The sequence below is a fragment of the Adiantum capillus-veneris genome, chromosome 3 (assembly GCF_014529385.1).
Source record: "Adiantum capillus-veneris isolate H3 chromosome 3, ASM1452938v2, whole genome shotgun sequence".
Classification (NCBI taxonomy): Eukaryota; Viridiplantae; Streptophyta; class Polypodiopsida; order Polypodiales; family Pteridaceae; genus Adiantum; species Adiantum capillus-veneris.
Window position 1 is genome coordinate 127,217,044 of NC_140933.1, and position 13,860 is coordinate 127,230,903.

At 43.5% G+C, this 13,860-nt stretch overlaps 1 protein-coding gene across 1 annotated transcript; it reads right to left on the reverse strand.

The window, feature by feature from the left end:
• Nucleotides 1–10,276: 10,276 nt before the first annotated feature.
• Nucleotides 10,277–12,217, reverse strand: LOC147461685 (uncharacterized). Its single transcript, XM_086501547.1, has 6 exons — nt 11,770–12,217; nt 11,432–11,672; nt 11,264–11,336; nt 10,731–10,761; nt 10,503–10,644; nt 10,277–10,399 (listed from the first exon to the last, which is right to left on the reverse strand). The coding sequence occupies exons 1-6, from the start codon at nt 12,010–12,012 to the stop codon at nt 10,383–10,385; spliced, it is 747 nt and encodes a 248-aa protein (XP_086357673.1). The 5' UTR covers nt 12,013–12,217; the 3' UTR covers nt 10,277–10,382.
• Nucleotides 12,218–13,860: the final 1,643 nt, after the last annotated feature.

The window sequence follows — 13,860 nt, forward strand, 5'->3', positions numbered from 1 at the left end:
TATGTAATGTGGAAGTGTAATGTCCTAAAGATTCTTTTAGGGTCTTTTTTTTCCCTGTAACTGTTAAATGGCATGGATGCTGGAGAAATAGGAAACTATAGCAGAATGTCTTTCTTTTGGTCATCATGCCACGTGTTTGAGGAGATGGTAACCCCTAGCCTAAACTTTACTAGAAGTGCATAGGCAGTGGACAGAGCTATGTATGAATCATATGCCCATGTGTGCTTCTTGACTCGAGAGTGGGTATATCCCGTACCAAGTTGTACACGAAGTATTAGGCATTCAAGTATCAATCAACAAATACAGTGCATGGAGTTGACAGTTATATTTTACAGATGATAAACCAGGAGTTTATAAGTGCATGTCTCTTAGAGTTGAATTTCTTCTTTTCAAGAAACATTGAAAGGACCTTAAATCACTTCGAGGTCTATATGTGTGCTTTATTTAGAGCACTGACCTCGATGTTTCTCTCATGTTTTTAGGTGATTTGAAATTGTTTGCAATTGTCTTGTAGGCTCTCTTGGCACTGCCTGCTTGCAGGTAACTCTCATACGCTGATTCGGGCTTTTCGTAGACGTAACTATAATCTCTCTCTCTCTCTCTCTCTCTCTCTCTCTCTCTCTCTCTCTCAAACAAGCAGTGCCTATGTCAGCTTTGTTATGACCTTCTTTTGATAGCATTCTCAAATATTGTTTATTATCTTGGTAAAGCTTCTAAACACAATCGGTCACCTCTTCTGTGATTGCCGAGTACAGTCAAACATAAATTACCTACAGTTTTGGGTTCCTGCACTCAAGTGTTTTTTTGTTTCACTATAGAAAGGCAAAGCCATTGTGTGTTTCATTCTTGGAAGGTAGAGGTAGATTCACGTGCACCATCGCCCTTGTTTAATCTGCGTGCTTGGAATAAAGGAAGCAGCTAAGCAGGCAGGGTATAGTCCTCATCTCGTGCAGGTCTCCATTCTTTCTCTGTGCTTGCTGCTATCTTTGGGTGTTCTGAGCAGTGCAGGATTAGCATTTCTAAGAAGGCAGTGATGGGGCTCCCAAGCATGGCCGAGGTCATGCTGGAGACCATCTCCTCTGAAATGTATCATCCCTTGCAATGTAGAAAGAGCAATAACAAGACACGGCCAATAGGGGGCGGCAGGACGCCTAAAAAGATTGCAAGGTGGGATGATTTTGAGCAACTTTTGGAGATGTGGTGGAGTTGTGGAAGGGGTGTTGCACCACGTGATGTTCTTGCAAGTAAAAGTGCCTTGCGGTCCTATCCAAAGGTTTTTCTGGAATTTGGCTCAATTAGCAAAGAGACGGGTGTGTGTGCCGCACTCACAGAATGTATATTTGCGCCTGTGAATGCAGCCCTCATATCAGGGAGAGGGTTTCTCTTGAATGAAATTGAGTCTATTAAGTGTGTGAAATCCAATACGGATTGGGGTGGCTTCATTTTCAGGGATAACTCAACAAATTCGTATGTGCAATGCCGCTTGCCCATCGAAGTGAAGCCTCCTTGGAATTCAAGTTACTTGATAACTATCATGCTGTCGACTTGCTCTCATCACAGGAAGGGGTTGATCGTGAGAAGGTCAGGTTCGCCATTGCACAAATTTTTATGTACATGATCTTGGAAGAAAGTGGCTATGGTGTCCTGTGCTCAAAGGAGCAGTTTATTTTCTTGAAGAGGTTTGGTAAGCCTGAGGAAAAGGCTCTGCTACTCTCCAGAACCTTTGGATGTAATGACTCTATGGGAATTTGCAGATGCTTACTATTCATATGCCTATTGGCAAAGGCATCTAATACTATTAGTCGGTCAGCTGTTGACCAAGCTGGGCCGACCCCTCTATCGAGAAAACTGGTGACACCAAAAGGAATGAGATGGGAACGAGGGATGCCAGTTTCAGTAGGAAGGATGCAGCCAAATAGAAGAAATAGTTTCAGTAGGAAGGATGCATACACAATCTTGATCATGGCTTAACCATTTGATGGTAATGCTTTCTTTAGAGCTAGGCTTCATCACGACCGAGTGGTGCCTTGCATCTCTAGAGAAATGTTAGAAACTTAGCTTACACTACTTCATCTATAATGGTTTTCTTTAGCGCTAGAGTCGACTCCGTATCATCTCCATAGTAGTGTGATAGAAACTGAGTGAACGAGTATCTACGCATGCATTAGGAGATTTCGGAGGTCTTTTGGAGGGCCTTTTGGAAGAGAGAGGAAAATAATCTCCTCCAATGAGAGAAGAGCCTACGTTACGTAGAAAAATAGATTGATATTAACAAAAATATAAAAGGTGTCCCTCTTCTCATTTAATAATCTAGTGGTCCTCGAAGACGATCACTCTCTTTCATTTAATGCGAGCACCTTTTTCAGAAGGTAGATGCGGTGCATTTGATACGGCTTACGTCATCGCTAGAATTCAAAAAGTTACAAAACTATCAAGTGGTGGAAGATTTTGAAACTTTTGATACTGTCAATGCGTCCGGAACGCCCAAATATCCTAGAAATGAATGTCCAATTGCCTAGCTCCGACATCCAAAGAGGCAAAGAATGTCAAAAACCCCTAAAAGAACATTTTACTAACGGCGCGCGAGGGGGCATTCCAAAATTTTGGAATGCCTCATCGCGCGCCGTTAGTAAAAAGCCCCTTTTTTCCTCTTTTAGAGAGCTTTTTGAGAGGAAAATGTCAAAAAATCTTTAAAAAGGCCTCCATCTATCACATAGGTTTTTCCTTCATCATCTTAGCCTTAGAGATCATAATTTCGGGTCTATAAGAGTGAGCACGCACACCCATTGTTACAATTCTACAAAGTGCATTTTGATCACACACACACACACACACACACACACACACAGAGACAAATATAACATACACACAAACACACAGAGACACAAATATAACATACACACACACAGACAGACACACACACTCACAAACACACAGACACACAAATATAACATACAAACACACAAACACAAAGAGCCTCTCTCTCTCTCTCTCTCTCTCTCTCTCTCTCTCTCTCTATACTATAGGCGCGCGTAGAGAGGCACAACCGGTGTGCATGTCTCTATGCGCGCCTTTAGTACTGTGCATCCACCAGTGTATGTATTTATGTGTGTATGTGTGAGTGTTATAGAGAGAGGAAGTAAGGCGGGGGAAAGAGAGAGAGAGAGAGTCTTTCTGTTACCTTATACTAACGGTGCGAGGAGGTGTTTTTTGAGGTCAAAACATGCTCCACGCGCGCCGTTAGTAATGGGAGTCTCTCACTCTCTCTCTCTTTAAATATGCTAAGCTATAGAAAGGAGAGAGAGAGAGAGAGAGAGAGAGAGAGAGAGAGAGAGAGCATGGTGCAAAAGTGCAATAGAGAAACATGGGTAGGCTTTCTTGAAAGATAATTGTCCAAAAATCACTAAAAGGAGCTTTGTGCTAACGGCACGCAGAGGGGCATTCTAGCATTTTAGAATGCCTCCTCGCGTGCCTTAAGTAAAAAGCTCATTTTTTTGGGTTTTTTGACATTTTTTGCCTCTCCGGATGTCGGAATGAGACAAGTAGACATTCGTTTATAGGGTATTTTGGCGTTCCGGACGCATTGGTGGTGTCAAAAGCCTTAAAATCTATCACTATTTGACAGTTTGTGACTTTTCAACTTTCAGTAAGCTGCCTTGAATGCGTCGCACCTGCCTCTTGAAAAAGACGCTCACATTAAATAAAAAAGTGACCGTTTTTAAGGACGATTGGGAATATAAATCTACTTTTTAAAGTTTCTGGTTGTCCTTTTGGACGTACTCACAAGGTGCAAGTGCATTTTAAAAAAAGTTTCTAGAGAGAGAAATACAATTTCTTACAAGGCCCTCCAAATGACCTCCGAAATTTTCTAATGTGTGTGTGGGAGCATATATCATACTTACTTCCACATTCAATGTTGGGCACTAATGATGATAGCATGTATGCCATAGTATTTGGAAATTATCTAGACTTTTGTGGGGCTTATTTGGAGCATGTTGAATGTGTATACATGCAAGTTTATTAACACATGCACTCAAGAATTAGTAGATTTTCTTGAGTCTTTAGGCTCGTAGATAATGTCCTCGGTTGTTACGTCGATCCATACATGGCACCTCCTAAAATCCCTTGCCATATTGTAACCCTACACAAAAGAGCTCTCTCTCTCTCTCTCTCTCTCTCTCTCTCTCTCTCTCTCTCTCCAGTCCGCCTTATGGAGGCCATTTTGAATTTTCAACTTTTCTTATAAGTAATCCTCTTTTCTCTCCAAGGGGCTGGCTAATTTCTACACATGTAACATGGCTGTCCATCGCTTGGTTCCACTAGATTGCCAAGCTACTCTAAGGGCATATGCGTGTGCGTAGCTGCTCCCTACATAAGGCAATGTATCACTTTCTCCATCGGTTTGACCTATCTTCCACTGCTTTTAAAGTTGGTGGAAGTATGTTGTCACTAGAAAATCCCTTCAAACCAGCCAAGTAGATTGACAAAACCAACACGACTTCAATATGTACACACACACACACACACACACACACACACACACAACGCATATAGCTTTTACTTGAAAAGCAGAATCTACACGAGGTGTGTAATTAAATGACCAAACAACCGATCATCAAAGAAGGAATCAAACAAACAAGAAAATCCCAAATTCTCCCCCGTCGTTTTATAAACATAATGTGGTGCATCAAAGGGAAGTGTGGACTGAAGCCTAACTTTTGAACATATTAGAACGAACACTTCAGGTTACCCAAAGGAAGGCATCAACCAACCAACTAGCTTATATATCAAGGAAACAAAAAGTGGGGTCAACTGTGAGAGCCCACATTCAAAGTAAACAGTTCCAAGATTTTTTAATCTTTTATCTTGTGTCTAAATGTCTAAACACACAAAGCTATATACAAAGATCTGAGAGCAAGGAAACTGCTGCTACTACCCAAGAGCCGTCTCTGTGAGGAGAACTCCTCGTGTACAAAATTACTCTAACTTGTGGATAGAAGTTCGTCTTCAAGTAACTTCATGAGCTCCTCCATCTCCACTTCAAGATACATCTCCTCTACATCAAAGCTGCATAAGCCAAAATCTATGAAGAAAACTCTCTGGTGCTCCGGTGAGACGAGGATATTCCTAGGAGAGAGGTCCTCATGCAACACCTTGTAGCTGTGGATAAGCTGTAAAGATTGCTTCGCCATGCTTGCAAGTCCATAATCAGAATACATCCTGAGTTGCTCTGCTGATAGCGGAACTCATCCCATCTCAAGGGCCACAAAGCCCATGTATCCCCCCCCACAATGTTCCATACGCAGGCAAACGCGGAACAACAATGCCCTGGAGATCTTGTAGCATAGTGTAAGCTTTTACCTCGCTGTAAAATTCTGAAATGAGGCCTTGTGCATCATCCTCTGTAAGGTCAAACATCTTTATGACTGCTTGTGCACCCAAAAAAATGCCTTCTCGAACAATTACTTTCCCTCCACTTGAAATTACTTTCCCCAACTGAAAGGACATAAGATCAAATTCAACAACCTGCTTGATCCAATTGTCCACGTTCATCGCAGGTGTATCATCAACCTTCCAGTTACCACTTTCTTGCGTGTGCTAGGCGGACAGCTCAGGCGGCCCATCATCTGAAAGATACACCCACTCGTATGGGGCCTCATCCAGCTTGAGCTTTGTAGCAAAGGAAACTGGCCTACTTCTAGACAGATTTCTCTACATTGCTTGGAGAACTACTGTCCTTTTTGTTTTTCTGTTTGGCTCCATCCTTGCTGCTGAAAGTGAAATCTGTCGTTGCCAATTTGTGCCTTTTGGTGTAACCAGTTTTACCGTCCTTGTCCTTTTTGCTCTTCTGTTTGGCTACATCCTTCCTACTGAAAGTGGAATCCGTCGTTCCCGTCTCATGCCTTTTGGTGTCACCAGTTTTCTCGATAGAGGGGTCGGCCCAGCTTGGTCAACAGCTGACCGACTAATAGTATTAGATGCCTCTACCAAGAGGCATATGAACAGTAAGAATCTGCAAATTCCCATAGAGTCATTACATCCGAAGGTTCTGGAGAGTAGCAGAGCCTTGTCCTCAGGCTTACCAAACCTCTTCAAGAAAATAAACTGCTCCTTTGAGCACAGGACACCATATCCACCTTCTTCCAAGATCATGTACATAAGAATTTGTGCAATGGCGAACCTGACCTTCTCACGATCAGCCCCTTCCTTTGATGAGAGCAAATTGACAGCATGATTGTTATCAAGTAACTTGAATTCCAAGGAGGCTTCACTTCGATGGGCAAGCGGAATTGCACATACGAATCTGTTGAGTTATCCCTGAAAATGAAGCCACCCCAATCCGTATTGGATTTCACACACTTAATAGACTCAATTTCATTCAAGAGAAACCCTTTCCCTGATATGAGGGCTGCATTCACAGGCGCAAATATACATTCTGTGAGTGCGGCACACACACCCGTCTCTTTGCAATTGAGCAAAATTCCAGAAAAACCTTTGGATAGGACTGCAAGGCACTTTTACTTGCAAGAACATCACGTGGTGCAACACCCCTTCCACAACTCCACCACATCTCCAAAAGTTGCTCAAAATCATCCCACCTTGCAATCTTTTTAGGCGTCCTGCCGCCCCCTATTGGCCGTGTCTTGTTATTGCTCTTTCTACATTGCAAGGGATGATACGTTTCAGAGGAGATGGTCTCCAGCATGACCTCGGCCATGCTTGGAAGCCCCATCACTGCCTTCTTAGAAATGCTAATCCTGCACTGCTCAGAACACCCAGAGATAGCAGCAAAAGCACAGAGAAAGAATGGAGACCTGCACGAGATGAGGACTATACCATGCCTGCTTAGCTGCTTTCTTTCTTCCAAGCACGCAGATTAAACAAGGGCGATGGTGCACGTGAAGCTACCTCTGCCTTCCAAGAATGAAACACACAATGGCTTTGCCTTTTTGTAGTGAAACAAAAAAATACTTGAGTGCAGGAACCCGAAACTATAGGTAATTTATGTTTGACTGTACTTGGCAATCACAGAAGAGGTGAACGATTGTGTTCAGAAGCTTTACCAAGATAATAAACAATATTTGAGAATGCTATCAAAACAAGGTCATAACAAAGTTGACATAGGCACTGCCTGTTTGAGAAGAGAGAGAGAGAGAGAGAGAGAGAGAGAGAGAGAGAGAGATTATAGTTACGTCTACGAAAGGCCGGAATCAGCCTACAAGAAAATCTCACCTTAAGCTAAGAAACAACAAAAATGTTGGATCTTTGACCAGCGTTTAATATGCTATCCATTGTTCACCCCTTTTAAGTCGCCTCCACCTCTATGAACTGGAAAAGTTCATAGCGAAACGGTTGTGCAGTGTGTGATCTATTTTATGACATTCTTGAAGATGAACAAGGGCATGCGACTGAGAAAATGTTGTAAAAGGATGAGACATAACTATGTTTAACAGTCACTATGACTTATTGGAGTCCTGCATATGGCACAAAAATCTACTCGCGTATACATACATACTCCATGTAGTCTGAAGACATATTGGACAAAGAAACTAGATAGATCATGATCTCTCTCTCTCTCTCTCTCTCTCTCTCTCTCTCTCTCTCTCTCATACACACACACAGAGGTCTGCTTGATCAGCTAACTGGAACAAAGAATCACCTTGCCCCCGATGATGTAAGGACAAGGGAAACTAGACCTGAGATCCTCCTCCCAACCTCCCTTTATATAGGCGGGCTCCTAGCCCCTTGCCCGAGACGGATCCCCTGTCCACACTGCCTAGCCCGACCCTTGGCCGTAGTTCATGACTATCCTTGGCCCTGTACCCTAAGAACTAGGATAGTCATGGACTACGGCCAAGGGTCGGGCTAGGCAGTGTGGATAGGGGATCCGTCTCGGGCAAGGGGCTAGGAGCCCCAAGGGCCCTGTACCCTAAGAACTAGGATAGTCATGGACTACGGCCAAGGGTCGGGCTAGGCAGTGTGGACAGGGGATCCGTCTCGGGCAAGGGGCTAGGAGCCCGCTTATATAAAGGGAGGTTGGGAGGAGGATCTCAGGTCTAGTTTCCCTAGTTCTTACAAATGAGAAGCCAAAAATCTTTTGAGGTGGATGTTGAGCTAGCTGCGAGTAGCTCAGAGTTATAGACATGGCGGATACGATATGAGGCTTCCTATTGTACCTGGTATAAGGAGAAATCTAGATTTCAGCATAGGAGCACACAGAGCGAAAGATTCACCATGTGCATGCATAAGTGCATGATTGCGTTTTACTGTGAGAGCGTGCACGCGTGTGTGCGTGTGTGTGTGTGTGTGTGTGTGTGTGAGAGAGAGAGAGAGAGAGAGAGAGAGAGAGAGAGAGAGAGAGAGAGAGAGGAATAACCTGTGGTGCAGAAACATGGAACGGTGAGTCCGAGTAGAAAATCATGGAGTGAGGAGGAGACACATGTTTCTACTGATATAGACGCCCTACGCTCCCTGAGTATAAACCAACCTTGCAGCTCACGGCAACAAATATACTGCATGCAGATGAGAAAAAACACCCAAAGCTGAGCCATGCCACTTGGCGTACTACTATTGGGGGTCATTAAAAAGTATTTTGAAAAACCTGACTGATACAAACTAATGGCTCAAAGATTCCCTAGAATCTTTCATACAACCCCCCCTACGGCCTAACCTCGCTAGCCCACCTGCATCTCCCTCCCTCTTCCTCGTCCTCCCAGCTTCTTGCCTCCGCCTCCATATTGTGTTGGGTATGAAAGCGTCGTCACCTTTCCCCATCTTCTCATGTTGTTGCTTCATCTTCTGATCCATCCAGAAAATGGCGGCAACTCTACAGCAACGTGGCCCAAGGCTCATTTTTGAAGGGTGACCCTAATCATTCATTAAGCTATATTTAGGCAAAAATTAGAAGGGCTACTCAAAGATTTTTCAATATTCTATCCTTCTTTCGAAGGGTAAAAATATTTTTGCCCTTCACTCAAAGATAAAAGTGCCTTCGAAGCCTTTAAAAATTAGGCCTGGCAACACCTGCAAGAGCTGCATGCTTCTTACCCTAGCTCATGCCTCACCTCCGAAGCTCCGACGGCCCTTTCTTTGCATGGATATAAGACATGGACAACCACGTGTCTCTCCCCCTCTTCCTCTTCATCATCAACTCTTCTTCCACTTTCTCTATTAACATGCAAACGCGAAAGCAAAGCGACAACCTCATTGACAATGGTATTGCCCAGTAACACCTTCTCTCTCTCTCCTTATGATCTGTCGAGAAAGAAGACACACTGATGATAAAGCACTAGACTTGAGAGACTCAACAGCACACGCGCACACACACACACACACGGGCTTAATTTTTGGGCGGCCTATTTCCTACGAGCGCTTTTTGGAATCGGGCGAGCACATTCTCTCTCTCCAACCTTATGAGCATAACTTTTTCTCCCACCCTCTTAAGCCCTCTCTCCCTCTCTCTACACGGAATTTGGGCGCGAAGCAAAACATCTACATCCTTAAATAAAGAGATTTTTTGTGCTTCTGTGACAACCCTTTTCGCAAAGACTAGCGAACGTATAGCGCACGGTGGTTGCAGCACTTGTGATTCCAGCCGCCTCTCCAAATAGTTCGCCATGGCATTCTTTGCATTGTCGATGTAGTTAAGAAGTCGGACAATCTTGTCCTTTACATTGACTACAGCCGTCTGTGGAAGGTCCGCTTCCTCACTCTCAAGGGCAGCCTTCGCATTGCTTAATGCCCTCTCTAGTCTTGCTTGCTCGGCCGCCATCTTACAAACTAAGGTTTAGAAGTGTGTACTTATAGAGTAAGAGTGAGAGGGGGAGAGAGATAGTGAGAGGGAAAGATTGAAGAGGGTAGGAGATATAGCATGCACTACAACACAACACCACCATACCGACGGTTTTACCGGCACCCTAAATCTGGCCAAAAGTAGCCCGTCATTGGTAAGCATGCCGGTATCTGCGCCGGTGTCGTCACTTCGGTATATGTATCGGTATAAGCGCCGGTACTATGTGTGCCATACCGGCGCTCATACCGATGCATATATCGGCGACCATAATCCAGATTTTTTTCTGGGCAGAGAGCAGTGTCTTCCCTGCTGCTACAGGTGCTGCTCAATTAGCAGCAGTAGCTGCAATAAGAGAGGCCTGCTCTCTGCCCAAAGAAAATTAGCACTCAAGAGGAGCACTAGAGTCAAAATTTTATGGCATTGGTATGCCTACCATTAAACTTTTGATCGACAATTACAGACGTGCATAATGAAAGCTAACATGATTATAAATACATGAAATCGAACCAATTACCACCCAATATATATAAACATGTTCTTTGGCATAAAGCAAAATGATACAAACGAAAGCTATAATAAACATAAGTCCTCATGGATCTGCAAGACCTGCAAAAGAACAATGAAATTATCAATATAGATACACATGTACGACTAGACACTAACATATTAACATGTGACTAATATATACATGCACAAGATTTATATTCACCTCGTGTTTCGTCCATTCTGGGAAGGCGTTGCCAATCGAAAAACTCTCCTTTACTTTCCACATCCTCTAAAAGCTTTGTAATGCCGTGTCTGTAGCCAAAAATCTCCTCTGTGCGGGTAGGCGCTCGACAAACACACAACTCCTGTAATGTAAGCAAACGACAATTCAAACAATATATGTTGTTGTCATACTTAAAATAAAACTGACAAAGTAAACATCAATACTTACAAACTCGTAGCGGAGAGTGTCGTATCCACCGCTACCAAGATGGGAAGAGCCCACCGTCTCTTGCCGTATCCTTTTGTTGACTCCACCTATCTGGAATTGTGGCGACCTCTGCAGCAATCTGATCCCACTCCTTCATGTCCAGCCAGGAAGGCTTCTATGCTCTCGCATGGAATGGATCTCGGACCTCTGAACGTCGATGTGCCATAGTATCTCGAGCAACTGTGGTGATCCACACATTAGGTACTTTCTCACCATTGGGGACAGCAGGCTGAAACTCATTGTTGATGGTCTCAGAAATATAGTTTATTTTGCTTTTATCTTGGTTTTTTCATGACACAAGAACACTATGCCCAAACTGTAAGGTGCATAGCTGCCTAATACGTTGTCTCATGGCCTTCCCCGCATCATCCATGATTACCGCCCCATTCCGAACCGTGCACATCACCCCCACATCATGGGCGCCCCAAGGTGTGCGGGGAGCAGAATTGCGTGGGGTACCCTCTGCATAGGAGAAAGAGGTACGATGCACTCACACGGAGGATCCCGGATCTACATCTGCATCCCCACAACAAAACCCGCTCCCACTCCCACTGCCGCTAGCACGAGCTGTACCACCAGCGGATACAGTCACACCACTAGCGAGACTAGACGGACGTCTCGTCGCGATGTCCGTGAACTCTGAATCCTCGCTAGTGACACACCACCAGGAGTGACGCCGCCTGGAGTGACATCACCAGGAGTGATGCCTCCGGGAGTGACGCCTCCGAGAGTGATACCACCAGGAGTGATGCCTCCGTGAGTGACCCCACCCAGGGTGGCTCCGCCTGGTGGAGTCGATGCTGGGGTGTTCCCCTGGCTCATCCAATACACCATGCACTGGTGCCGCTCCTCCTTTGTGGCCGACGCTGCCCACTTTGGGCTGAAAATAAGCCCCCACTCATACTGGAAGATAAAGAAATTGCACACACAGATCAAACTTAATTAGAAACAAAATAGCGATAGAGCAAAACAACAAAAATACAACCATCCTCGATCAAACGTCCAATAAAGCCTCGTCCGCATAAAGATCTGCCACTCCGAACATGTCTATCTCTAGGTGAACCTCGGCGTTATCGTCAAGCATTGGACACTCCTTGGAAATATCCTGCTCCAATTCGTCATCCCCAATCTCCTCATTTATGATTTCCGCCTCTTCGTCTTCTCCAAAGCTTGTTGTACCCGCATCTAACTCCTCTACTATACCGTCAGAGTCACGGAGGGCAGAGCCTGCATCCTCCTTCATGTTGGTATCTATGTATACCTGCTTACTGCGTGGTGCAACTTGCACTATGAATAACCATTCAGGCTCTCTAGGGTCTGGGATAAAGACTACCTACTCACAATGCTCACGTAGGACAAAAGTATATGTCTCATCTTTCCAAAACCTTCGGGAATCAACCTGCACCAAGCCAGAGGTCCCTTCGCACAGTTGCATTCCGACCTATAGTGACAACCTTGAACCATTCGGCATCAAATAGGAAATAGTCAAATTTTTGAAAACTAATCTTTAGTATATCTTGGATCACACCAAAGTACTCAAGCTATCCTGCCGGGTAGTTCTCATCTCGTGCACTTGCTCTACTCCGTTGTTCAAAGCTAACCATTATGCCACTATCAAAGGTAGACCTACGTTGATCAATCCTTGACACGCGAAAGTGACGTCCATGTGACCAAAGCACTCCGTGCTTATGATACTGCAACAAGAGTCGAATTAGCCATACGGACAAATAGAAAGAGAGAAAGAGAGAAAGTATGGAAACAATAACATGTTGAAAAGCAAGAATTTAGCTTTCTCAACTTGTGAAATGTTGCTAATGATGTATATTCAACATCCCCAAATGAGGACATCTTGACAAATGTTATGATCCACTTTAATAAGAATAACCATTAATGATTAAACTGAAATCAAAATATTGCTTGAATTTCTTCATGGTGGAGATTAAGACTTGACACTTGAAACATCTTACAGGAAAATCAAAACATTCATAAGGGTCAACAATATTTCTCAAATCTGTATGAAACTCTAGTAATCTAAATTAAATAATACTCTCACTCAATGCGACACCATTTCACCAAAAAAGAAAATATATTGCATTTATATAGGAATCCAGCCTCATGAAAATAATTACAAACGGTGACAATGTTGTTGTTGTTAAGCTTCTCTTACAAGTATCATCTAGAGATTCATATACACTTTGAGTATTTGTGTGTCTATGACACTAAGGAAGATAGTAGTACTATATGGATGGCTTTTCTAAGAGCTCCTAGAGAGTACCTATTGGTTCAAGATTCTACAAAAATTCTACTATTCTTATCAAAATCCTTTAACATCGTAATGGAAGGTTCCTCACGAAACAAAAATAGAGTGATTTCCATCTCTGCACATGGTTGCTTGCTCATGTCCTCTAAAAAGAAGTTGACTCTGTAAGTATCCAACAGATTATGTGAGTACAAAGTTATAAAGTACAAAATGATATCATTCTAATAATCTAATGACAACTATACAAAGAATAAATTATAAGAAAAGTCTTTGATGACTCTCCATAGATAATACAACTTACTTGCATTGTGAGACTCAATCACATGCTACACAACTATAAATGGTGCACCAAAGCCACCAACAAAATAGCACCACCCACTGTTATGAGGTGTGAAGCCTAAAAAATGAAAGCCATAAAGAGGTGTATTCTCTCCAGCATGATAAACTTAAAGATGGAGATGATGTTAAGCTCTGAATGTAAGCTACAAGGGTAGCTTTCTTACCATTCTATTTTTATGTTGGAGATGAACCCTTGCAATGCCCACACGCTATTCACATCTCCTATTGTTGTGATATGCAAGTCATGTGAGCTCATACTTTTGCCATCTTCAGAAGTAGAGGTTTCCATGTAGTGTGAGTGAATGAAAGTAGAAGAAGGAGTAGAATCTTGTTTCATGGTGTAATGGAGGTGAGAGAAGGAAGAGGAGCTAGCTTGGTGTGAAACTATGTGGTGGGCAAGGGGAAGAGATGGGGGAGGAGCTTGCTTGGTGCTACAATGGAGGTGGGAGAAAGCTAGTAGAGAGATAATGCTGAACTATAGGGGGTGCATGT

Excerpts from the sequence above, each read along its gene's own strand:
- LOC147461685 (XM_086501547.1), bottom strand. The coding sequence starts at position 12,012 with ATGAAGGAGGATGCAGGCTCTGCCCTCCGTGACTCTGACGGTATAGTA. Across the intron at positions 11,337-11,431 it reads AGGCGGCGTCACTCCTGGTG|CTCGTGCTAGCGGCAGTGGG; the intron begins GTGTGTCACTAG and ends CTGGTGGTACAG. Across the intron at positions 10,762-11,263 it reads GTAGATCCGGGATCCTCCGT|CGGTGGATACGACACTCTCC; the intron begins GTGAGTGCATCG and ends CCATCTTGGTAG.